The sequence below is a fragment of the Leiobunum rupestre genome, chromosome 11 (assembly GCF_980474605.1).
Source record: "Leiobunum rupestre chromosome 11, qqLeiRupe1.1.hap1, whole genome shotgun sequence".
NCBI classification, from domain to species: domain Eukaryota; kingdom Metazoa; phylum Arthropoda; class Arachnida; order Opiliones; family Sclerosomatidae; genus Leiobunum; species Leiobunum rupestre.
This window is the reverse complement of record NC_143394.1, coordinates 2,978,115-3,003,796: the sequence shown is the minus strand read 5'-3', so window position 1 is coordinate 3,003,796 and position 25,682 is coordinate 2,978,115. Positions and strand designations below refer to the sequence as shown.

The 25,682-nt window shown below is 37.5% G+C and overlaps 2 protein-coding genes across 2 annotated transcripts; one reads left to right on the top strand and one right to left on the bottom strand.

The window, feature by feature from the left end:
- The first annotated feature begins 16,274 nt into the window (after positions 1-16,274).
- Positions 16,275-21,578, top strand: LOC149921119 (uncharacterized). The gene has a single exon (XM_090163930.1). It carries the CDS (start codon positions 16,275-16,277, stop codon positions 21,576-21,578), a length of 5,304 nt encoding a protein of 1,767 aa, XP_090020056.1.
- Positions 21,579-21,663: 85 nt separating this feature from the next.
- On the bottom strand, positions 21,664-24,111 carry LOC149921118 (uncharacterized). The gene has a single exon (XM_090163929.1). It carries the CDS (start codon positions 24,109-24,111, stop codon positions 21,664-21,666), a length of 2,448 nt encoding a protein of 815 aa, XP_090020055.1.
- Positions 24,112-25,682: the final 1,571 nt, after the last annotated feature.

The window sequence follows — 25,682 nt, the reverse complement described above, 5'->3', positions numbered from 1 at the left end:
CTAAAATTCCCCAATATTTCCCCAAAACGTTCAAACCCCCCTAGACTACTTGGAGCTCCCTAGGATTTTCCCAAGATTTCTTGAGACCTTTTTTGTAAGGCTAGCTTTCCCATGGACTTCACTATGCTGTCGTTGCTCGGTATTTCTTCAGCGATTCCGTTCGCCAGTAGATCTTCGATTATTTTGCGATAGTCTTGATAAAGTGCGTGGTCTTGTTTAAACCTTCTGACGAGATATTTCATACTTTTTGGAAGAATTTGTTTCGACGCTTCTCATGGCGGATTTACCTGTTAACGACCGTCCTTGAATTGTTCTTGTTTTCTGAAACTCTCTATGATTTCGTGATCGAGCGGGGTTTGATCATCATCCTGGTTGATCCCTAAAGCTTCGAGATCCCGGAAAAAATTTGAGTGTGTGGCTGACACTGATTGCCGTTGACGGTGGTTAGGTTGGAGTGTAGTCCGCTAGCGTGATGTGCGACTGGACCGTTGGTTGCCCAACGTTACTCGTTGCGACGTCCCAGCAATAGTCGCCACCTATAAGAAGCCCGATATCGGTGCTACTTGCGCTGCTTAGGCTGGCTTCAACGGTAAGGCGAATTCCTACCTTTTTCGCCAATTCTTCGATTTCCACGATGTTCACCATTAAGTCTTTGGAAATTTGTTTTCGGATTCTCCGCTCGGCATTTGTGGTTTTTCGACGACCGGAACCTCTTCTTTTACGAAGCTCACTTCGCTTCCTTGGTCCAATAAATAAGTTTTCATGATTTTAAGAATTTTTTATCAAGATTTTTGCCGTTTGTATGAATATGGTTTTACCACATTCGACCGGTGTTGCCAGAACGATTAATTCGTGCGCGAATAAAGGAATTATCGTACGGCACCATTTTTGCAGGATTTACATTTTGACAGTCCGCAGCTTGGTGATTTAAACGTAAACCTATGAGGCGCTTATTTTTATCACTGATGATTTTTCTGTGGTTTTCTGCAGGGTGTTTCTTACAATTAATACTAGCGTGAGTTTTCTTCGCAAAATATACCGTTTTGGATGCTTAAAGCGGATACTGACGCGCTGTTTAGATTTGAAACGCACCTTTCCACTTTAGCGGATTGCTTTGACGAGTGATTTTGGTATTTTTCGTGGTTTTCGCAATTATTATCACCGTGCAGGGAACAAGTTTCGCAACCCTCTACCTCTTTACGTTCGAACTCTACCGAGGCGGCTAGGTTCCAATTTCCGTCTTTTTTACGCGCTCTCCTGTAATCAAGTCTTTTGTTGGGCGGCAGGAAAATAAAGTGGCCACTTAAGGTGGCGTCTTACCCAAAGCTTTTAGACATCTAATGCTTATTTGTACGACCAGTGTCATAGAGTTTTCGTAGGCCTGTCAGTACTAGAATCACTAACTGTTTTAACTGTCATCAATTTTTATCTTTGAGCGTGAATTACAAAATCCGTGCGATTATATTTTTAATTTAAAATTTTTACCGCTTCATCGTAATTTTCCGGTGAAGCTTCTATGCCAGAAATAGATTCCTGGCTTTACCGTCGATACAGGAGAAAAGATAATTGCATTATAATCTTACCTAAACCTTCTTTTTTGTCCACCGAAGTTTCAAACTATGACCAAAAACCAGCCCACTCAGCTATATATCACCTCTGAATTTGGGTAATTGCATCGCTGGTAGTTTTAGTTCATCGCTGTCGTGAATGATGGTAATTGTGTTGGTTGTTCCATCGGCGTTCGAAATGACGGTTGATTGGAACGATTCGGATCTTCTCTGGCTGATAAAACTTTCGACTTGTTTTTTCACTACCATATTTTTTCTTTAAAGTTCATCACTTCTTCGGTTTCCTCCTCGAGTTTGGTCCCAGCGACAAAGTAACTGATGATGTCGTGTCGGGGTCTACCTGGTTTAGGATATCTTCCTTCTGTTGAATCTTTGATCTCGTGCCCTGGCTTCTTTTCTCCGAGTAGAGTGACCAATTGTTTGATGAGATTGGCCACACCAGCTCTCGCTGTTTCCCTCACCGACTCCACTTTTAATAAGTCATTGATGCGTGTTAATTCAGCAGCTGCTTGTTGTTCATTGAGTGTCATCTTTAGATTTTTTTTAATATTATTTTAGTTTTATCGCGATATTAACGACACTTTTTCCGGTAGCAATGTTTTGTCTAGGGCTCGGCGTTAGAATAGGAAATTTCCGTTCATTTCTTATATATCCATATCCGAAAATTATCCGAATAAAAACTTATTTATTGCATATGAAATTGTATAATAGTCGTGAATAATATCCATAAATAAACAATTAAACGGATTTTTTATGATTAATTGAAATATTGGCGATTAATTTATCCGTTTCACCGAGCTCTAGTTTTGTCCGGTTCACTGATTTGGGGGTTAGGAAATGTTTTAAATATGATTGTAGATTTTTTACTACGTACAGTGAAAATAACGTTTTTTTATTTAATAGAAAAACTTTAGATTTTTCTTCGAAATTATTTAGCTTCTTAGTTATTATAGAGGGTGTTTGAATTTCAGCCAAATCGAAACATTTTTCACGGTTTTGGAATTTTCATTTTTTAACTATAGGTGGTAGACGAAAACTGTCAATGAACAATTTGTAGCGCATACTCGAAAACCACAATTGAAATTAATTTCGTTGGAATAGGTCAATTTGTCACTGAGAAATTAGGTCATGAAAAATAATAAATTAAATAGATAGTAGGTGGCCTGAGCCTTTTCACAACTAATTAAAAAAAAAACCTAGCTAAATTGTAATATCTGTATGGCTGCTAAAAATGAACGTGTTTTGAACTAGTAGACCAGCTCAGACGTTGAAGTGAAATTGGACCTGATTGTGGTGAGGAAATCCCCAGTGCGGATTTTTATCGCTCCACATGTGGCTGTTCTGTCCATTAAATGGGTCGTCTCTCGAGAATGAGAACTCATCCGACACGAGGAGTAAACGGAGGCTTTTTCATTTGCATCGGCCGTGGTACTGAACCAGTTACAAAAGTTCAATCTAAGTCACCTATCACCATCGTGAAGTGCTTGGTGGAGCATGGCAAGATATGGATGAAAGTTATGGTCGTCAAGGACACTCCAGACATAATACCTTGACAATTCCAATTTGGAGATTGCTCGAGGGTAGCCGACAAAGAAGCCGATGACTGTGTCTTCCTTAATAATGTTATGATGTTCCAGTCACGAGCAGCACGGATAATAATGTGGTGATCTGGTCGACTGTCAGGATATAATATTTCAAAAAACTAATTTACTAGACGTGCGTTTTGATGACCATCCCCGTAGTATAACTCTACCATCTTGGACCGCTGTTCACGGCTATAACGAGGCAAACTTAATTACTGAAGAACGTTGAGATAATGATTAAATATTGGTGACTCCGCGCTTTAAATTCTTAAAAAGGAAACCTAAATTTAAACGAAGTGCCAATTCACAAAAACCTTTGGGAAATTTAGATGGCATAAATTAGACATTTTGTAGACTTCTTACAACCTCTTTTTTTAATTTTGCAACTCTTTCGGGAATTGTTTTTGCCTCTCAAAATTAATTACCAAAAACCAAAATTAGTTCCAAAAACGTTCATTTTTATCAGTCTTACAACCCTTACAATTTGGATAAGTTTCTTTTTAAATTAGTTGTGAAAAGGCTAAGGCCACCTACTACCAACCTGTTACTTTTCATCACCTAATATCTCGGTGACAAATTGACCTATTCCGATCAAACCAATTTCATTTGTGGTTTTCGAGTATGCTCTACAACTTCGTCATTGACAGTTTTCGTCTGCCACCTAGCGTTAAAAAAATGAAAATTCCAGAACCGTGACAAATTTAAGGATTTTTCTGAAATTTACAAATAACAACGTACTTCCCCGACAGTGTATACCCTAAAAATTTCACATTTCTAGGTAATATAGATTTTAGCCAAATGGGACGATCAAATTAAAACACCCTGTATAATAATAAGCTAGGATAATACCTAAGGCACTACCTTGGGAAGGAACAATTCATCAAGTTACATTAATTAATTCATGGGCAGGGTCCTTCTAAAATATTATTTATATTCTTCTTAGAAATTATTTCTATTTTTCTTAGCAAATATTTAGATTCTTCTTAGAAATTATTTCTATTTTTCTTAGCAAATATTTAGATTCTTCTTAGAATTTTTTTGACAGAGGAGACTAGCTAGAAATGTGTATTTCGACTATTAATTGGGTGAACAATAGTTCAAAAATAATAAAAAACCAAAAAAATAATAATAATAATCAGCTAGGCTAATACCCAAGGCACCACCTTAGGCCTAAGTCATCATGCGACTAAAGTTGAGATAGATAGTTTAGTTTAGCGACAAAAATATATCCGGCGATACCTAGATTCAGGCCCCCTCAAAAATAATTTGTGCCCCCTCCAAAAAATCTGAGAGTTCCCCGTGGTGCGCCCTCAAAAAGTCTCGGTGCCCCCTTAAAAATATTATTGTGCCCCTAGAAAAATTTCAAAGTAAGTAAACAAAATCAATAAAATATGTCCTATTTACATATTATATTTAGTTGAGTCCAGCTGTACAAAATATATTATTACCTTTCGTGTACCTCGCCTTACTATATTAGTTCCCTTCCACGTGCGCCAAGTTGAAAGTTTAAGCTGTAGCAGAAACAATAATATGGGACGTGATCTGGTACAAATATTGATTTGACTATACTAACTAAGGTTAATTTCCCGTAGCACTGTAGTCTAACTGCTAATGGTCGTCGTCGTCGTGTATTCAGTTGTATCCAACTATTAATGGCGGCGTATTTCAATTTAATCAGTATATAATATTAAATTATTGGTAGAACAGAACCAACAACGTAAGAAGTAAGGAAGAAAAGCAGCTTGTTTGTTGTGAAATTAGTCAATTTAGAATATAATCTATATCGAAAGGCCATTAGATTTCTAGTTGTTTAACAGGAGTTTCTTACTTTTATAAAGAATTTTATCAAGATTTCAGCAGATAATTATAGGTACTAATCTATTAGGTATCAGTTTCTATTACTTAATATTTTAAAAGTTCGAAACAAACAATCAAAACAAAACCCAAATTGGGGCAATCGATTGAAAAGTAAGTTTATATTTGTGTTATTGTTACATGGTTATCGTTTATTAAGTTAGGATAGCAGAACTATTCAATGTGCCTAACATATTAGTAATTAAAAAAACTAAGCCTTTCACGTTAGTTTTGGTAAAATACAACAAACGGTAAAAGTTAGGAACAGTGTTAGTAATAGTCCTATTTATTAAAAAAGGTTACAATTTTTAAAAACAGGAGTATTATTGACACAGTTCCTCACTTTAAATAAAAGTGTTTTAGTAGAAAATGTCTTAACGTAAAGCCATATGTAACATAATCACTAATAAGTATGCCATAAAAGCATTTTCGATAATGAAACCTTGTTCACGGGATATGACGTAAATTACGTCACTTACAACTCCGTGACGAAATACGCGTCATCAACTTCACTGATGGGAAACGGAAGTTAGTGAGAATTCGTCGCGCGTTTCTGGCTTTACCCATGTCAAGTTTAGTTCGTGCCTCGCGATCACATGATTTCATTTCCATGGTAACCTTTTCAATAGCGCAAGGATTATAAGCATTTTTGCATTTTTGGGTCCGCTTAATGTATGTTCCGCGTGAAACAAGGCCTCGTTGAATTTTTATGAATGGAAATGTTATACAGAGGCATACTTATGTAAAGCGAATGGCGATTATTATCGGAAAAGGAAATGAGATGCCGATGTAGAGGCTTCTAAATCCAGTAAATTCATCGTGTTTAAATCATTTATATTTCAATATAATTAAAGCAAGTGTGTAAAGAATACTTGTTTGTAATTTACTTTAATTGGGGGCGCCATATACACATTTTGAACCGGGCGCCACAAAACCCTCGGTACTCCACTGAGCGTGCCCCCTTAGGAATTTTTCAGGCCCCCTCAACTGAAAAATCCTTTCTACGGGCCTGCCTAGATTCACACATTTTTAGGAGTGACCCAGCCATAATTCCTGAACTACTTGAGCATGCCCAGGTTGAGGGTAAAATATTAAGTAATTTAGTATAAAACGCACGGATATGGCACTATATAATACAAATATGTACACATATATAGAACACTAATCCTATGGTACTAAAAAGCTAAACAGTTTAATTATTTCGATTCTTCTTAGCAAATATTTAGATTCTTCTTAGAAATTATTTCTATTTTTCTTAGAAAATATTTAGATTCTTCTTAGAAATTATTTCTATTTTTCTTAGAAAATATTTCGATTCTTCTTAGAATTTATTTCGATTCTTCTTAGAAATTATTTCTATTCTTCTTAGAAATTATTTCGATTTTTCTTAGCAATTATTTAGATTCTTCTTAGAAATTATTTCGATTCTTCTTAGCAATTATTTCGATTCTTCTTAGAAATTATTTCGATTCTTCTTAGCAATTATTTCGATTCTTCTTAGAAATTATTTAGATTCTTCTTAAAAATTATTTAGATTCTTCTTAAAAATTAGTTAGATTATTCTTAAAAATTAGTTAGATTCTTCTTAAAATTTATTTAGATTCTTCTTAGAAATTAATTAGATTATTCTTAGAAATTATTTCGATTCTTCTTCGAAATTAATTAGATTATTCTTAAAAATTATTTCGATTCTTCTTAGAAATTATTAAGATTCTTCTTAGAAATTATTAAGATTCTTCTTAGAAATTATTAAGATTCTTCTTAGAAATTAATTAGATTATACTTAGAATTTATTTTGATTCTTCTTAGAAATTATTTAGATTCTTCTTAGAATTTATTTCGATTCTTCTTAGAAATTATTTCGAGTCTTCTAAGATATTATGGAAATTATTCTTAGAAATTATTTCTATTCTTCTTAGATATTATGGAAATTATTCTTAGAAATTATTTCGATTCTTCTTAGATATTATGGAAATTATTCTTAGAAATTATTTCGATTCTTCTTAGATATTATGGAAATTATTCTTAGAAATTATTTAGATTCTTCTTTGAATTTATTTAGATTCTTCTTAGAAATTATTTAAATTATTCTTAGAAATTATTTAGATTCTTCTTAGAAATTATTTAAATTATTCTTAGAAATATTGGTAGAAGCTGTGTAAATTTAAGTCTAAATAGTGCTAATTCAAAAATATTTTGGAAAAGTTGTTGTATGTAATACTAAATACTAATAATATTTTTTTTATATTATATAATTTTACATAATGATAGCTGTCAATTCCTGTTTATGATAGAAATTCTTTAGAATTAGTTTGAGTTTACTGTTCAGCATTTTATGTTTTAATAGAAAATTCTTAAGACTAGAGAAATACTATGATCTTCCATAGATCTCCATAAAATTTCGTAGATTATCTTTAAAATTTTTTTGTACTTTTTGAAAAACCTAAATAAAATATTTATGCACCGATAAGTACCTGGCTTCTTGTTAATTAATATGTTTGACCATAAGCTTCTGCATCATATGGCTAAAATACTTATTATCTTAGTCCAATATTGTATCTTTGATTCAACTAAATCCTCGTCAAAATTTAATAACATTAAAACGTTGAATAACGTTTTAACGCAAAAATATCTTCACATAGGTGTTTTTCAAGTTTAAATTATCTGACCGTGTCGAAATTATTTGTTGATTATCTCAATATTTCTGCTTTTACTTACTAAACGACGTCTAGAGGAAAAGCGTAGACAAGGATCCTCATTTCTTTCATTTTTCTTTGAATGCGAGAATTTCCTTAAAAAGAGCCAGAAAAATACTATGAAGGTTAAACAACATAAAATTAAATGGGTACCTTAAAATCGAAATTCAACAAGAATAACCAAGGATATTTACCTGTTTAGTCGTTTTCTATTGTAGGAACCAGTGTGGTGGCACTGTTCCTAACAAAAATGCTACTACTACTAACATTTTTGGTTGTTTGAAAATTTTAAATACAACATATCGGTAATATCTATAGTAGCACGAACTAACCATTTTGGGGTCAAGCACAACTTTGGCGGTAGGTTAATTGGAGCAAATTGATTTAAAAGGGTTGGTAGATCACTAGGAGCGCTGCCATTTTAGTAACTGTTCCTGAAAACCGAGGAACAGTAGTGCCTAGAGAAGTCTTAGCCTTATCGAGGCTCTTGTAAAACTAGAACCGTCTAAATAAATCATCAGAAAGTAAAATAACTAATTAAAAATTTACACTCTAGAGAGCGAAAGAGCTCCGACCCGCGGAGTTCAGGCAGTTTCCGATTCCAAAGAAAGCCATCTCAATCCAGAAAAATGAAAAGCATTTTCTGGTAAAATATGTATAATGACACCACGAGGGCGGTTAATGATGTGCGAATTTGAATTTCAAAGTGAGAAATATCCAGGTATAAAAATTCAAAAGTAATTGTTTCCGCTACGGATTTTTCAAACAAGGATTTGTAGTAAGAAATTTTCTTCAATTATTATATAGCCATTGTCTGTAAATTATAACTAATTCGCTTTTACATTGTTCGTTAATTATGTATCAAATCAGATTTCTCGTTATGGAGCAAACCCTTTGTCAAAGGATAAAGTTTTTCATAAATACCCGAAACAACGCTTGGCAACTGGCGGTCTTAGGTAAGACCATCTGATCGTATAGATCATAAAAATACCCCTGTGTCATGAGTTTCGCAAACTGGAACATTCAACTTCATTTCTTCAATCATTTTGGTAAGGTATGTATTATAAATAGTAATTTAGTTAGACTACGTAAATTTTAATATACCGTATTTTAGAAACATGAACGTTAGTTTAAAAATGACCTAAAATACAACTGTATTGGTTTTATTTATTCAAATAACAGCAGCGTTAATAGTTATCTACGTCACTGAGAAAGCTACAATTTTTAAAATATAATTTATCAAAAACAAATTTTATATTATAAATAAATAAATGTGGTGGATTTTATTTATCTTTAACTTCATTTGAATTGCTTGTGTATTTAACTTTAATTAATACTAAACACACTGGAAACGTGTAGGAACCGTTTAGGAATCGGAACCGATCGGTTCTAAATTTTGAGAACCGGAACCGAAACCGGAACCGATAAATTAAAATTTTAAGAACCGTAATCGGAACCGATAAAGCAAAAATTTAGGAACCGGAACCGGATCCGGAACCGAGATAGTCCAAAAAAGTGGAACCGTTGCATCCCTAGTTAATACTATAAATTAATCAGAAACGTGTGTGGCAAAGACGAAAGAAAAGTTGAACCTTATTTGGTGCCGGAATAGAATAATTTAAAAAGAAGTAGAAAATCGTGTATGAGAAGTCTCTCATAAAAAACGAAATATGTTTCTATTGCTTACAAAAAACGTAACGAAATCAAGAATTCTGAGCAATACAATATATATAATATAATTATAATAATTCCCTTTAATTTCTACCTGATTACTCAGTTTTCAACTAAACCATTATATTTGAATCCCTTGGATTTCTGTTGAACAAAGATGATGGAATTCCGTTTATTATCTAAATGATTACTGCTAATTCCAAGCATTTACAAGCTTATGCAGAGGATTATCATTTGATTACTATCGAATACCAGATGATTATTATCACGAGTGATAACCGGAGATTACTAATTAAAACTATTGAATTCTGTTTTATCTAAATTATAAAATTATTACCTAAAAACAAGCGATTTCCCGAATTCAAATAATCGATTACTACATCCGATTACTCGAATCTTGCTTTGTACCGAAACAAGATTGTGGTAAATTAGTACGGTTGTTTCACGGTTTGACTCGGAACAATTTTGAGAGTTTTGGGTAGACTAAGCATAGTTAGTTTACAGATGTATTATTTTCTTCTGTAACTTACAGGCCTTTATAATAACGTAGGCAACGATAGACTTATGGATATTCGTTTCTTTCGTTGGTCCATCGACCTAAATATTTATTCTTAGGCGAAATGTTGGTCCTAAAAATCGTTATGCTTATTACGAAATCCAAATGTTTCCTAAGCTCGCGTTTCATTTTCGTGCTGTACTACAACAGTTTAACGGGGATGTGAACGCTGTTTTAAATTTAACAACCCTCTCACAATTTACTATCACTAGTTTTGATCCAAAAGTCAGGTCTTTGTTCTAATTAAATTAGAAAGTATAATTCCGGAAACGCTGACTCTTCGATAATTTCAGTAGCAATAAGGCCTTTAATCAATAATTACCTTTTACAGATATAATCCGCGGTTAACGACACGGAAACATTCAACTTCGAGGAGGATGGCCATTGTCGAAGATGGCTTTCTCGTGTGTCGGAGGAGGAAAAGGGCAGCATCCAGTGTGGGGCTCTAGAGAGGCTAGACGGGATACCTTCGGACAATCCTCTTCCTCGATTCTGGAACTTTCAACTCAGTGCCTTATTCTACCTCCCATGTAGCACAAAAAAGTTGGCCCGACTGCGGACATTTTAGTCGAGGTACAAGGTTCTCTTCACCAACAACACTTTTTTTCAGCGATATGTACTACCCTAAAAGCAGTCGGCCGTGTTATGTTTAGTTGTACAGTACTTATAATTTGCCTGTCGGTCAGCCATTAAATTTTCAGAGAAGTCGATATTTTGCAAGATGTTTAAGTTGGCTGACCTTAAAACATCACTTTTCCCAACTATCGATTGATATGTCGGCCTACAGTACTATTAAATAAGCCGTCTTGTTGTCGGCCCTGCAGTCGGATAGATAGCCTAAAAATAATAATAATGCCCTACCCCATTTTAACCATTCAATGAAGTATCGGCATAGCATTACAAATTAATGTATCTTTATTATTAAATATTATTATTATATTAGCGGTTGTATAGTATATTAACCTTGAAAACGAACGAATTAATGTGCCGTAATTCAGTATTTACAAAGAAATGTGAAACTTTTTTAACCTCAATTCGGTATTGAAGACAATAATATAGGTAGCGCTATATTAACGCTTGTAAAGTCTGTAAATAGAGTAGTGCTCCGACCTCGGAGCCGGAGCCGATATTGGCTGCGACAATGTGTCGGAGCCTGAGCCAAAACTACGAAGCCGGAGCCAGAAACCGGCTCCGATTGCACTAATTATGTTTTTAAGCACATGCATATATTAAGATAACACTAATGTTTCTGTAAAAGAATAGACTATTGTGTTTCAAAAGCTAATCAAAGCGGTAAATAAAGTAGGAAACAATTCGATTATTTTAAAGACCAGTAACATTACCCGAGTTAAATCTATACATAAATAATTTGTTTTTATGTACCCTGCTTACCAAAATATTTTAATTTTTCTTAAATAGATAGTCCTTACTCCTTAAAAAGTTACCAGTGGAGTGCAAGGTTAGTAAATTTTAGGCTATAAAACGTTGCCTCGATACGCTGTGGTTGCTAAGGGCTAAGGTTGGTAACGTCGTTGCTATTACCTTGCTTTTGTTCTATCACGGCACGAGCTTTTCAGTCTGTAGGAAAAGATTTTCATTCATCATTTCCGATAAATCGAGGATAAGTGTAAAAGAAGAAAGTCAAGAAACTTCATTGGCAGAGTTTCTTAAAAACGTGTGCAGGGGTGGAGAAATGGGGTACGCAACTGCGTACGGGCGCAAAGATTTTTGGAGGCGCAAATTTTCTAGTTCTATTAGGTAAGCATTTTTTTTATTTGGCGCAGTGGCGGTGTTAGGAAGTAGTCTTATTTTTAATAAAATAAAAATTTACCCTGCAAAATGCATCTGATAGAAGTTAAAAAAATAAGTTACACAGTAAATTAAAGAAGAACATTCAAATAATAAATCATAAATATAAATGCATCTGTATTAGTATTATTATGCTTCTCTGAGTCCAGCGGCTACTAACGTAGTAATAACCGTCGATAGAAGCTGGTTCGATTCCGTCGAAGTTTTAGGCGATCGTGCTCAATTTTTAGATTAACGGAAACGTATTATACGGAGAGTTATTCTCTTTACTGTGTTCACTCATTTGACACTGACTTTTAAGTTTGTAAGTTCTTTTTCTTTTTTATATTTTATATTACTTCATTATTTTACATTATATTGATAATACATATTGTAAATTGTTAACCAAGTTTATTAATCTTGAATTAACCCTTTAAAATCGAAAATCTTACATAACCTAAAGTGAAACTAAAACTATTGTTTCCCTCAAACGTTCCATATTTTTTATGCACGACCACACAAGACGACATAATGTTTGTTTATGTAATACCATAAGTCTATATAATTGTTTCATAAGTTTGTCACTTTGGGGAATATTTTACTGAGAGCTAGTAACGGAGTGACGTCATCACTAGTAGAAAATCTTCCCCTAGCGAGGTGCTGGAAAGACTACGTGTGACGCGTTAGCAAGAGGATGCAAAACGGTGACGAAGCCCGTAATGCAGGATGTCTTCTGAATAGCTCTCAGTAAACTTTAGCATGTGAAGAATAAGTGTCACACTTATGTAACAATATTATACACTTATGGTTATACTAATATACCGTTATACAGGGTGTTTTGAATTGCTCTGACTGGGCATTTTTTTCAGAAACTGAAGGAGATAGAGTTGCGAAATTTTCAGGGTATTATTTCTAGTGTGGGAATTTAAATCCTTAATTTCAGAAAAATAGGAAATTTCGGGTTTTTGTAAAAAATATTTTTTCACCGGTAGGTGCTAGAAAAAACGTTTCGATGAGAAAGTTGTAGATTGCTGTCGAAAATATTCAAAGAAATTGGTTTCATTGGAAACGAACACTGTTTCACGAAGATATGAGCAGATGAAAAAAAAGCTGTCCATAGGGGCCAATAGCCTTCGCATTTTTCTACATAAATGAAAGAAATCACCTTAAAAGATTAAATTCCTTAAAAAAAAGTACATGCAATTTACCAAAACGCCAATTTAGGCCTACAGTAGACCTAAAAAAGTATCAGTACGCCAACTACGCACAAAGGTCAAGTTTTCAATTAGTATTTAATGAGAAAACTTTTGATTTCAACCATTCTCTAACGTTTATTGAGTCTAATCAACGTGCCATTAAAATTTTCTCGTGAATTGCGTGCTTTTATTGTCGAGTTATTTTATGGTGAAGCCAATCGTAACGCGCAAAGGGTTAATGAATTGTTCACCGTTCGATATCCAGATAGAAGACCAAGCCACAACACGGTTCTTGGAGATGTTCGTGACTTTCAGTTTCAGACTTACGGAAACGTCAATCCCAGATTTCGTGGACCAGGTCGTCAAGACATCAACATGGAAGACACCGTTCTAGCCTATTTTGTTGCGTATCCTCGGACGCCCGTTGAGAATATCGAAGATTTGCGTCACCGAATCATTGCAGCCTTCGAACTTGTCACTCCTGATATGATCAGACGCTCGTTTCAAAACATGCTTCATCATGCCAAAACATGTATCGCGGCAAACGGAGGTATCATAGAACCTCACTTGTAAAATTATCATGTTTATCCGAATTAAATCTTTCAGACATTTCTTTCATTTACGTACAAAAATGCGAAGGCTATTGGCCCCTATGGATAACTTGGTTTTTTTTTTCGTGAAAGTGTTCTTTTCCAATGAAACCAAGTTCTTTGAACATTTTCGACAGCACTCTACAACTTTCGCTGAGAAACGTTTTTTCTAGCACCTACCAGTGAAAAAATATTTTTTACAAAAACCCGAAATTATTTCCGATTTTTCTGAAATTTAGGTATTAAAGCGATCCTACACTAGAAATAATACCCTGAAAATTTCGCAACTCTATCTTGCAGTTTCTGAAAAAAATGCCCAGTCAAAGCAATTCAAAACACCATGTATATAAGCCGTTTTAATTCTTACTTATTCTATGTTTTTACGTAAAACATGTTATAGTTATTCTCTATACCAAAAATTCAAACACGTACAACCAATTTTATTTTGTTTAAATACATAGCCAGTGAGTCCTGCGGCTCTTGCCCTGAGTTACATTTTCATATCTAGGGGGCATCTACGAATCAAATTTCGGGCGGTTTTCGCTATTCGGGAAGGTTGAGTGAAAAGGAACGTTCGTGGAAGCATAGCTTTGAAAGTGCTAAATCCCCAAAACCCTCCTTAAATACGCCATTGTTTATTAATAGTAAACAAAGTATCGCAAAAAGAGTCACATAAGGGGGCCCCAAAAAGAGTTTCGCGGGGGGGGGGGGCGAGACCTTAGTTACGCCGCTGAGACCGAAAATTCAAAACCAAGGCTTACCGACATTCCTTGCATTTATAGGTATCTTTCTGTTCTAACAGTTCGGTAAAATGAATTTTCCATTGACCTTACTTATTATTAACTTGAACCTCGTCGTTTATCTCATTTCCATTCTCATTACTATTTACTAAATTATATATATATATATATATATATATATATATTCGGTCAAGCCCAACCTAGCACTTCAACCAGAGGTCCATTGTGCAGCCCCAGCCTTTTAGACTTTTAAAAGCCCTTTCTCCGAAATGGAATGAAAGATTTGCTTCGCCGAAATATTGGAGAGATTGCTCGTTTCCAGCCTGTGCATACCCAGATGCTCCAACCTTTGAGCCGCATAAAAATCACAGACACAAAGGCCATGAGAGGATGTTTCCTCGTCGACAAGGCATGCCCTGCACATTGGACTCTCACTGATGCCAATCAGATGCAGATGTCTTACTCGCCGGCTATGGGGGTGGGTACAGGACTGACCCTACCCCCTCATCAGTTGAAACACTCGCATCTTATCCTATTGCTCCTGTGGGCTGGACAGACCCTTCTTTGTAGGTGGAGCTGTCCCCCACCACTAAGATGTCGGAAATATCCGACATGTAGTCGAAGGTGACATCACCGAGTTTTCCGGCCAGATCAAAGTCCGACATCTCAGTAGCAGAGTCCTTTGCCACCGCTTCAGGCTGCGCTGGGGCTATCCAACAACATTGAAAATATATTTAATTAAAGGCCAGTTTAAAAAAACCAAATTCCTAGGACAACTTGGCAAGTGGTTTTAAGAATATAATTTTTTATACGCTAAAGCTATTTGCGTTATAAATTGTTTATTGAGCGGAGCGAGCGTAGCTCTCTTAGCAGCGAGTTCTATGGTAAAGTTTTGTCCGTCCGTTAGGAAGTTTCAAAGGCCGTCCGTACGTTAGTAAGTTTCAAAGGAGGGGGGGGTGCAAGAGAAAGAGGAATGGTATGAGCCACGGGTTGCGAGAGAGAGAGCGAGAGGGTAGGGGGGCGCTAGACGGGGATAGGAGCTAGTTGTACGGAAACGTTTTGTAGAGAAGTTTAGGGGGATGGTAGGGGTGCTAGAGGGGGTGTCAGAGGCGTTAGCAGAAGAGAGACAGAGCGCGAGCTGGTCGAAATTTTGTCCGTTCGCGTTCCGAGGGGATGCTAGAGAAAAGGGGTAGATAGGTAAAGACTACATTTACTACTACGAATTTTTAGATTTTTATTCTACGATTGGATTACACATTTATTTACTAACTTATTTCAACTTATAAAACTTCAATGGGTATACCACCACTGCCAGTTTCCTCCACCTCAACTACTCCTCTCCATAATTTCATCACAGTTTCCCCAGACATTAAAGTGAACGGTATCAAACTGGCCAATTTGTCGAATTCGTCGTCACTTTTGACGTTTAACTTCAGATAGTCCGAAAGGTTTCTCATTTTAGAATAACGTTATTTAATAAAAAAATCCATATTTTAGAAATTCATTAACGGGAAAAACAGTTACTTTGCTGGAGGAGCGGCTGCCTTTTTAACGGGCGTTTTGTGGGCCGGAGGAGTATTGAAATCAACGGCTGCCTTTTTGACGGGTGTTTTGCAAGCCGTCGACTGAGTAGGATGTTAAATATTTAACAAGTATTTCAAATTTAGTAGATTAATATATTATTCTTTTCTTTGAAATATTTGAAGGCATTGTATAAGCCGTGTAAAAAGAAAATAAAACTCCTCTCTTTGTAGCGCGTGCGAGAGTATACCACAAAAATGTAAAATATTAAAAAGTTGTCGCGAGCTAATTATTGTTTTTGAGGATCGTTAGGCTTGAGTTTTTAATATAAAAATTCGAATTAAAGGAGTTGTCAAAGGAAAGTTGTATATTTTTTTCAGTCTATATTTTAGCTCTCCCAATTAATTTAAAGTTAATTTTCCTCTCTGTTTTGGTGCCGAAACCCGGGAATATTTCCGGTGTTATTAAAATAGTCAACTCCTTCGTGCTTGTGTAATTCGACGCTTCGAAAATGACTGATGACTTGAGAAAATTCGTGAGAAAGAGAGGGGCGCTAAGAGCTTCCGCAACTATCATATTTAGGTCCTTGGATGAAGAACTAGGAAGAAATGAGAAGGACTACGATAATTTAGAAGATTCCCTTACGCAATTGACATCAAAAATGGCAATTATAAGTGAATTGGATGCGATATTAACAGATATTGAGGACTACGAGCAAGAAATAGAAAAAGCGGAAGAATACAGAGAAAGATTCGACGATTTGAAGAGCAAAGTGACAAGGGTACTATCACGCAATAGGAAAGTTCACCCCCCTGCAAATCCTGATCTGAACTTCGTCAATGCTGTAAATCCGGCCGCGAGAATCATGGAATCCACCGTAAAGCTTCCACGTTTGGAGATTAAAAAATTCAACGGCGATATAGCAGAGTGGCAAAATTTCTGGGCGCAATTAAACAGCGCTATTCACACTAACGCTCAACTACATGCCACCGAGAAATTCAACTATTTGAAGAGTTATTTGGACGGAGCGGCAGAAAGAGCTATATCCGGATTAGCATTGATTGAAAGAAACTACGAGCCAGCTATCCAAATACTTCAAAACAGGTTCGGAAGAAAAGAACTAATAATTAACGCGCACATGAACCGTTTATTGAGTATGGATCCGGTTACAAGATCGAGTGATATCTGTGCTCTTCGAGCACTCTACGACTCCTGCGCTATTGAAGTCAGAAGTCTTCAGTCCCAAGGCATTGTCGCGGACAGTTACGGATCCCTGTTATGTCCAGTGTTGTTGAAATTGTTACCACAAGATATAGCGTTGCTTTTTAGCAGAGAGCAAGACCACGAAGCCGAATGGAAAGTTGACGAGTTACTGAGATTTTTAAATAAAGAAATTTCCAGTCGAGAACGAGCATTTGCGGTACAACGAATTGAACCCAATCGATCACACCAGGAAAATTCTACACAAGTTGGAAAACCGTCTCGTTCAACTGGAAATACGCGCCAGAACAGCTATCAAAACCGAAGACCCGTTATACCCACCGCCGCTTCTTTTAGTGTTAACGTCGTGAAGCAGTGCGTCTTTTGCGAAGACATCTCGCATAATTTCTACGAGTGCACTAAAAATACCGCTGAGGAACGAAAGGGAATCGCTCTGAAGAAGAAGCTGTGCTTCATATGTCTGAGGGGAAATCACGGAGCTCACGAGTGCCGTTCGAAGTTTAATAAATGTACCAAATGTGGACGCCGACATCATGTAATTGTGTGTGATAAACGGCCTGAAGACACTGCGACTAAAGTTAAAGAAGTTGAAACTCAAAACAGTCACGTAGCGGCAATGACGTTGTTTCCTAATACAACGCCTAAAGAAGTAGTACTCCTTCAAACAGCGAGAGCATTAGTGAGTAATCAAGAAGGGAATGTTGAAACGGTTCGTTGTTTGTTGGATAGCGGGAGCCACTTGTCTTATATAAAAGAAGACGTGTCGAGGAGATTAAACCTTGAAGTTTTGAGTGAAGAACCACTGAACATAATCACATTCGGAAATACTGAGCCAGTCAGAGGTTTGAGAAAAAGAGTGCGTTTGGAATTAAGAAATGTTAAAAATACCAGTCAAGTTGTAACTATTGAGGCGTATGAAACCCCAGAGCTGTGCGGGGCGGTCTTTGCATTACCCGATACAAATGTAATGAGCGAGATGCAGAAACGAGGTCTAGTGCTTTCCGATGGGCTAAATACTGAAAACGATGGTCGACCAAATACCTCTGTGGACGTTTTAATTAGATCGGACGTCTATTGGAAAGTAGCGTCTGGAAAAGTTGAAAGGTTGGGCAACGCTCTCGTCACTCTTGACACCGTTTTGGGATGGACCTTACAAGGACCAACGTCAGTTAATGTTGCTACCGTCGGAAGAAATCCTGTGGCTTGTTTGAGAATTGCAGCTGAAGAAGAGGACATTTCCAGACAAATACGTGCTTTCTGGGAACTAGATTCTATTGGAATTAATCAGATATCGGATAACGAAACGACAACACAAAATAAGCTTTTGCAAGAGTTCGAAAACACTATTGAGTGCGAAAACGGTCGATACCTTGTTTCTCTTCCGTGGAAGAAGAATAAAGAGCAATTGGTGGACAACTACGAAGTGGCTAAAAAACGAACTATCAACCTAATACACAAGCTGAAACCTAATGTAGAGCTGTTAACCGAGTATCATGATATAATAACGGAACAAATAAAATTGGGCATAGTAGAAGAAGTTTTACAAACAGAGGAAGCAAGCAACGAAAATTTAGTTTGTTATTACGTACCACATAGAGCGGTCATCCGAGAAGCTAGTCAAACTACGAAAGTGCGCATTGTTTTCGACGCTTCGTCTCACGCGAAAGGAGAACTGTCCCTGAATGACTGTCTCGAGACTGGGCCGAGTTTGATTCCAGAGTTGTTTGACGTACTAATAAGATTTAGAGGTCACAAAATTGCCCTTAGTGCCGACGTGGAACGCGCTTTTCACCAAATTTCACTAAAAGAAAACGACAGGAACGCTGTCAGATTTTTGTGGGTACAAGATCTAAAAGACCCCCTTAGAGAACCATTGAAGGTCTACCGTCTAGCGCGAGTTCCGTTTGGGGTAACAACAAGCCCATTCTTGCTATCAGCTACCATAAAATACCACGCGAAGAAATACACAGAAGAATATCCAAGAGCAAGTGAAGTATTGTTGAATGATTTATATGTCGATGATATGCTTTCTGGTGCTTTAGATACGGACGAAGCTAGAAAATTAGTATCTGAAACTTCAAAAATAATGGAAGAAGCTGGAATGAAACTACATAAGTGGCGTTGTAACGAAAAAGGAGTGATCAATATCGATGAAACTTCTGAAAAGCAAATGAGCCCTAGTCTCCCGAGTTCTGCACCCGCTAAAGTTCTTGGACTAGCCTGGAATGAATACGAAGATGTAATGAGATTTGAACTAGGCACGCTATTTCAGTTTATAGCTAACCGAAGAAATACGAAAAGATGGGTATTGAAATCAGTGGCGAGACTTTTCGATCCATTAGGAATATTGGCCCCATTTTCTATTCGAGCGAAGATATTGTTTCAAGAGATATGGAACCTTGGCTTAACATGGGATGATGAACTTCCACCAGAGTTGGCTACTCGATTTGATACATGGTGCTATGACTTAAGAGAATTACAAGAATTATCTTTCGCGAGATATTACTGGAAAGACGCTACTGAAGATTTAGAAACCGATCTGGAAATTCACTGTTTTGTCGACGCCAGTGAAAGAGCGTACGCGGCAGTTGTGTACTTACGATCAAAATATGTTACGGGAAGATATTTAACGGCTCTAGTATGCTCGAAAACTCGAGTAGCACCCATCAAAAAACTAACTCTTCCGAGGTTAGAGTTAATGGGCGCGATACTCGGTGCAAGACTCGTGAAGCGAGTGGTCAATGCTATGTCGGTTGAAATACGTAAGGTTCGATTTTGGACGGATTCAATGGTGGCTCTACATTGGATAAGAGGCCAGGCAGACAAATGGAAACCGTTTGTCGAAAATAGAGTGAGAGAAATTCAAGAACTTTCTGATCCGGTCTTGTGGGGACACTGCCCTGGTCATTTAAATCCCGCTGACTTACCTACCCGGGGTAAGACTCTTTCTGAGTTATCAACTTGCGATCTTTGGTGGAAAGGACCAGAATTTTTGATGTCAGAAGTAACAACCGAATCCTATATCGATAAAGTTAAAAAAGAGAACGTAGAAAACGAGCTAAGACAATCTTATAGAGCCAATCAAGTTGCAGTTTTGACAGTGAAAGGAGCGACGGAGCCAATACTGAAATTGAACAATTACAGCTCTTTGAGTAAAGTTTATCGAATTACCGCGTTGGTTATGAGATTTATTAAGATACTGCGAAGCAAACAAAAAATTAAGGAACCGTTAACTGCCGAAGAAATAGCACAGGCTGAGTTATATTGGATATTAAATGCGCAAAGAGAATCATATGGAAAAGAAATCGATCATCTCAAATCCGGAAAACCGATACCTCGCGTCTCGAAAATCCTTGAATTACACCCCGTGTTTGATCAAAATGGTGTTCTTTGCGTAGGTAGTCGCTTATTCGGACAACATTTCACAGACCGTGAGAAGAATCCATGGATTTTAGATTCCAAACATTATTTAACGTCACGACTAGTTGCTTATCACCATAAACGTTTGATGCATGCCGGAGTTAATGAAACGATGACCGAACTAAGGGAAAGCTTTTGGGTACCAAGAGCTCGTCAACTAGTGAAATCGGTTATTCATAGATGTACAAGGTGCAAAAGATTCAACGCGAAACCAGCCACGGCTATAAGCGCACCGTTACCAGCAGCGAGAACTAAACCGGCGCCGCCGTTTGACGTCACCGGTGTGGATTTTTGTGGAATTTTATATGTAAAATCTGGAAGCAAGTGCTACATCGCACTTTTTACTTGCGCAGTGACTCGTGCAGTTCATTTGGAGTTGGTATCGGACCTGACAACCGAAACGTTTTTACTAGCGTTCAGAAGATTTATATCGAGACGTGGAATACCAAAATTGATCTATAGTGACAATGCTAAGACATTTAAAAGGGCCGAAGAAGAGTTAAAACAGTTGTGGAATAATGTGACGAGCCTCGAAGTTGCGGAATTCATCGCTACTAATAAGATCAAATGGCAATACATAGCCGACAGAGCGCCATGGTGGGGTGGTTTTTACGAGAGAATGGTGCGAAGTGTCAAAGTATCACTACGGAAAGTGCTCAAACTTTCGAGATTAAGCTACGAAGAACTAGAGACGATCTTGACGGAGACCGAGGCGGTTATAAATTCACGTCCTTTAACCTATTTATCCGAAGAAGCTACGGAGCTGGCACCTTTGACGCCCGCCCATTTTTTAATAGGACAAAGGCTAACCGTGTTACCATGTGGACCGCTACCAACTACCAAAGCTCAAACATCTTCGAGGGATCAATTAACTCGTCGCCTAAGATATCGTGAAACATTAATTGACCATCTCTGGAAACGTTGGCGTAAGAACTATTTATTAGAGCTGAGATCCGTCCATCATCGCGATAATACAAAAACGACGAAAACGCTAAAAGTAGGAGACGTGGTTTTGGTCGAAGAAGCGAAACTTCCCCGTTTAATGTGGAAGATGGCCGTAGTTGATGAAGTAAAGTCAGGACGAGATGATATCGTAAGATTTATTGTGTTGCGACTTCCGAGTGGAACGAAGATAACGAGGCCCATTCAACGTTTGTATAAACTTGAATGTTAAAATTTGCTTGAACTATATTCAAGGGTGGGGTGAAGTGTTAAATATTTAACAAGTATTTCAAAGAAAATAATAATATATTAATCTACTAAATTTGAAGGCATTGTACGTCAAACAACTCTGGAATCAAACTCGGCCCAGTCTCGAGACAGTCATTCAGGGACAGTTCTCCTTTCGCGTGAGACGAAGCGTCGAAAACAATGCGCACTTTCGTAGTTTGACTAGCTTCTCGGATGACCGCTCTATGTGGTACGTAATAACAAACTAAATTTTCGTTGCTTGCTTCCTCTGTTTGTAAAACTTCTTCTACTATGCCCAATTTTATTTGTTCCGTTATTATATCATGATACTCGGTTAACAGCTCTACATTAGGTTTCAGCTTGTGTATTAGGTTGATAGTTCGTTTTTTAGCCACTTCGTAGTTGTCCGCCAATTGCTCTTTATTCTTCTTCCACGGAAGAGAAACAAGGTATCGACCGTTTTCGCACTCAATAGTGTTTTCGAACTCTTGCAAAACCTTATTTTGTGTTGTCGTTTCGTTGTCCGATATCTGATTAATTCCAATAGAATCTAGTTCCCAGAAAGCACGTATTTGTCTGGAAATGTCCTCTTCTTCAGCTGCAATTCTCAAACAAGCCACAGGATTTCTTCCGACGGTAGCAACATTAACTGACGTTGGTCCTTGTAAGGTCCATCCCAAAACGGTGTCAAGAGTGACGAGAGCGTTGCCCAACCTTTCAACTTTTCCAGACGCTACTTTCCAATAGACGTCCGATCTAATTAAAACGTCCACAGAGGTATTTGGTCGACCATCGTTTTCAGTATTTAGCCCATCGGAAAGCACTAGACCTCGTTTCTGCATCTCGCTCATTACATTTGTATCGGGTAATGCAAAGACCGCCCCGCACAGCTCTGGGGTTTCATACGCCTCAATAGTTACAACTTGACTGGTATTTTTAACATTTCTTAATTCCAAACGCACTCTTTTTCTCAAACCTCTGACTGGCTCAGTATTTCCGAATGTGATTATGTTCAGTGGTTCTTCACTCAAAACTTCAAGGTTTAATCTCCTCGACACGTCTTCTTTTATATAAGACAAGTGGCTCCCGCTATCCAACAAACAACGAACCGTTTCAACATTCCCTTCTTGATTACTCACTAATGCTCTCGCTGTTTGAAGGAGTACTACTTCTTTATGCGTTGTATTAGGAAACAACGTCATTGCCGCTACGTGACTGTTTTGAGTTTCAACTTCTTTAACTTTAGTCGCAGTGTCTTCAGGCCGTTTATCACACACAATTACATGATGTCGGCGTCCACATTTGGTACATTTATTAAACTTCGAACGGCACTCGTGAGCTCCGTGATTTCCCCTCAGACATATGAAGCACAGCTTCTTCTTCAGAGCGATTCCCTTTCGTTCCTCAACGGTATTTTTAGTGCACTCGTAGAAATTATGCGAGAGGTCTTCGCAAAAGACGCACTGCTTCACGACGTTAACACTAAAAGAAGCGGCGGTGGGTATAACGGGTCTTCGGTTTTGATAGCTGTTCTGGCGCGTATTTCCAGTTGAACGAGACGGTTTTCCAACTTGTGTAGAATTTTCCTGGTGTGATCGATTGGGTTCAATTCGTTGTACCGCAAATGCTCGTTCTCGACTGGAAAGTTCTTTATTTAAAAATCTCAGTAACTCGTCAACTTTCCATTCGGCTTCGTGGTCTTGCTCTCTGCTAAAAAGCAACGCTATATCTTGTGGTAACAATTTCAACAACACTGGACATAACAGGGATCCGTAACTGTCCGCGACAATGCCTTGGGACTGAAGACTTCTGACTTCAATAGCGCAGGAGTCGTAGAGTGCTCGAAGAGCACAGATATCACTCGATCTTGTAACCGGATCCATACTCAATAAACGGTTCATGTGCGCGTTAATTATTAGTTCTTTTCTTCCGAACCTGTTTTGAAGTATTTGGATAGCTGGCTCGTAGTTTCTTTCAATCAATGCTAATCCGGATATAGCTCTTTCTGCCGCTCCGTCCAAATAACTCTTCAAATAGTTGAATTTCTCGGTGGCATGTAGTTGAGCGTTAGTGTGAATAGCGCTGTTAAATTGCGCCCAGAAATTTTGCCACTCTGCTATATCGCCGTTGAATTTTTTAATCTCCAAACGTGGAAGCTTTACGGTGGATTCCATGATTCTCGCGGCCGGATTTACAGCATTGACGAAGTTCAGATCAGGATTTGCAGGGGGGTGAACTCTCCTATTGCGTGATAGTACCCTTGTCACTTTGCTCTTCAAATCGTCGAATCTTTCTCTGTATTCTTCCGCTCTTTCTATTTCTTGCTCGTAGTCCTCAATATCTGTTAATATCGCATCCAATTCACTTATAATTGCCATTTTTGATGTCAATTGCGTAAGGGAATCTTCTAAATTATCGTAGTCCTTCTCATTTCTTCCTAGTTCTTCATCCAAGGACCTAAATATGATAGTTGCGGAAGCTCTCTTTCTCACGAATTTTCTCAAGTCATCAGTCATTTTCGAAGCGTCGAATTACACAAGCACGAAGGAGTTGACTATTTTAATAACACCGGAAATATTCCCGGGTTTCGGCACCAAAACAGTGAGGAAAATTAACTTTAAATTAATTGGGAGAGCTAAAATATAGACTGAAAAAAATATACAACTTTCCTTTGACAACTCCTTTAATTCGAATTTTTATATTAAAAACTCAAGCCTAACGATCCTCAAAAACAATAATTAGCTCGCGACAACTTTTTAATATTTTACATTTTTGTGGTATACTCTCGCACGCGCTACAAAGAGAGGAGTTTTATTTTCTTTTTACACGGCTTATACAATGCCTTCAAATATTTAACAGTTCACCCCACCCTTGAATATAGTTCAAGGGTGGGGTGAAGTGTTAAATATTTAACAAGTATTTCAAAGAAAAGAATAATATATTAATCTACTAAATTTGAAATACTTGTTAAATATTTAACATCCTACTCAGTCGACGGCTTGCAAAACACCCGTCAAAAAGGCAGCCGTTGATTTCAATACTCCTCCGGCCCACAAAACGCCCGTTAAAAAGGCAGCCGCTCCTCCAGCAAAGTAACTGTTTTTCCCGTTAATGAATTTCTAAAATATGGATTTGTTTTTATTAAATAACGTTATTCTAAAATGAGAAACCTTTCGGACTATCTGAAGTTAAACGTCAAAAGTGACGACGAATTCGACAAATTGGCCAGTTTGATACCGTTCACTTTAATGTCTGGGGAAACTGTGATGAAATTATGGAGAGGAGTAGTTGAGGTGGAGGAAACTGGCATTGAAGTTTTATAAGTTGAAATAAGAGTGTAAATAAATGTGTAATCCAATCGTAGAATAAAAATCTAAAAATTCGTAGTAGTAAATGTAGTCTTTACCTATCTACCCCTTTTCTCTAGCATCCCCTCGGAACGCGAACGGACAAAATTTCGACCAACTCGCGCTCTGTCTCTCTTCTGCTAACGCCTCTGACACCCCCTCTAGCACCCCTACCATCCCCCTAAACTTCTCTACAAAACGTTTCCGTACAACTCGCTCTTATCCCCGTCTAGCGCCCCCCTACCCTCTCGCTCTCTCTCTCGCAACCCGTGGCTCATACCATTCCTCTTTCTCTTGCACCCCCCCTCCTTTGAAACTTACTAACGTACGGACGGCCTTTGAAACTTCCTAACGGACGGACAAAACTTTACCATAGAACTCGCTGCTAAGAGAGCTACGCTCGCTCCGCTCAATAAACAATTTATAACGCAAATAGCTTTAGCGTATAAAAAATTATATTCTTAAAACCACCAATTCACTTATAATTGCCATTTTTGATGTCAATTGCGTAAGGGAATCTTCTAAATTATCGTAGTCCTTCTCATTTCTTCCTAGTTCTTCATCCAAGGACCTAAATATGATAGTTGCGGAAGCTCTTAGCGCCCCTCTCTTTCTCAAGAATTTTCTCAAGTCATCAGTCATTTTCGAAGCGTCGAATTACACAAGCACGAAGGAGTTGACTATTTTAATAACACCGGAAATATTCCCGGGTTTCGGCCCCAAAACAGTGAGGAAAATTA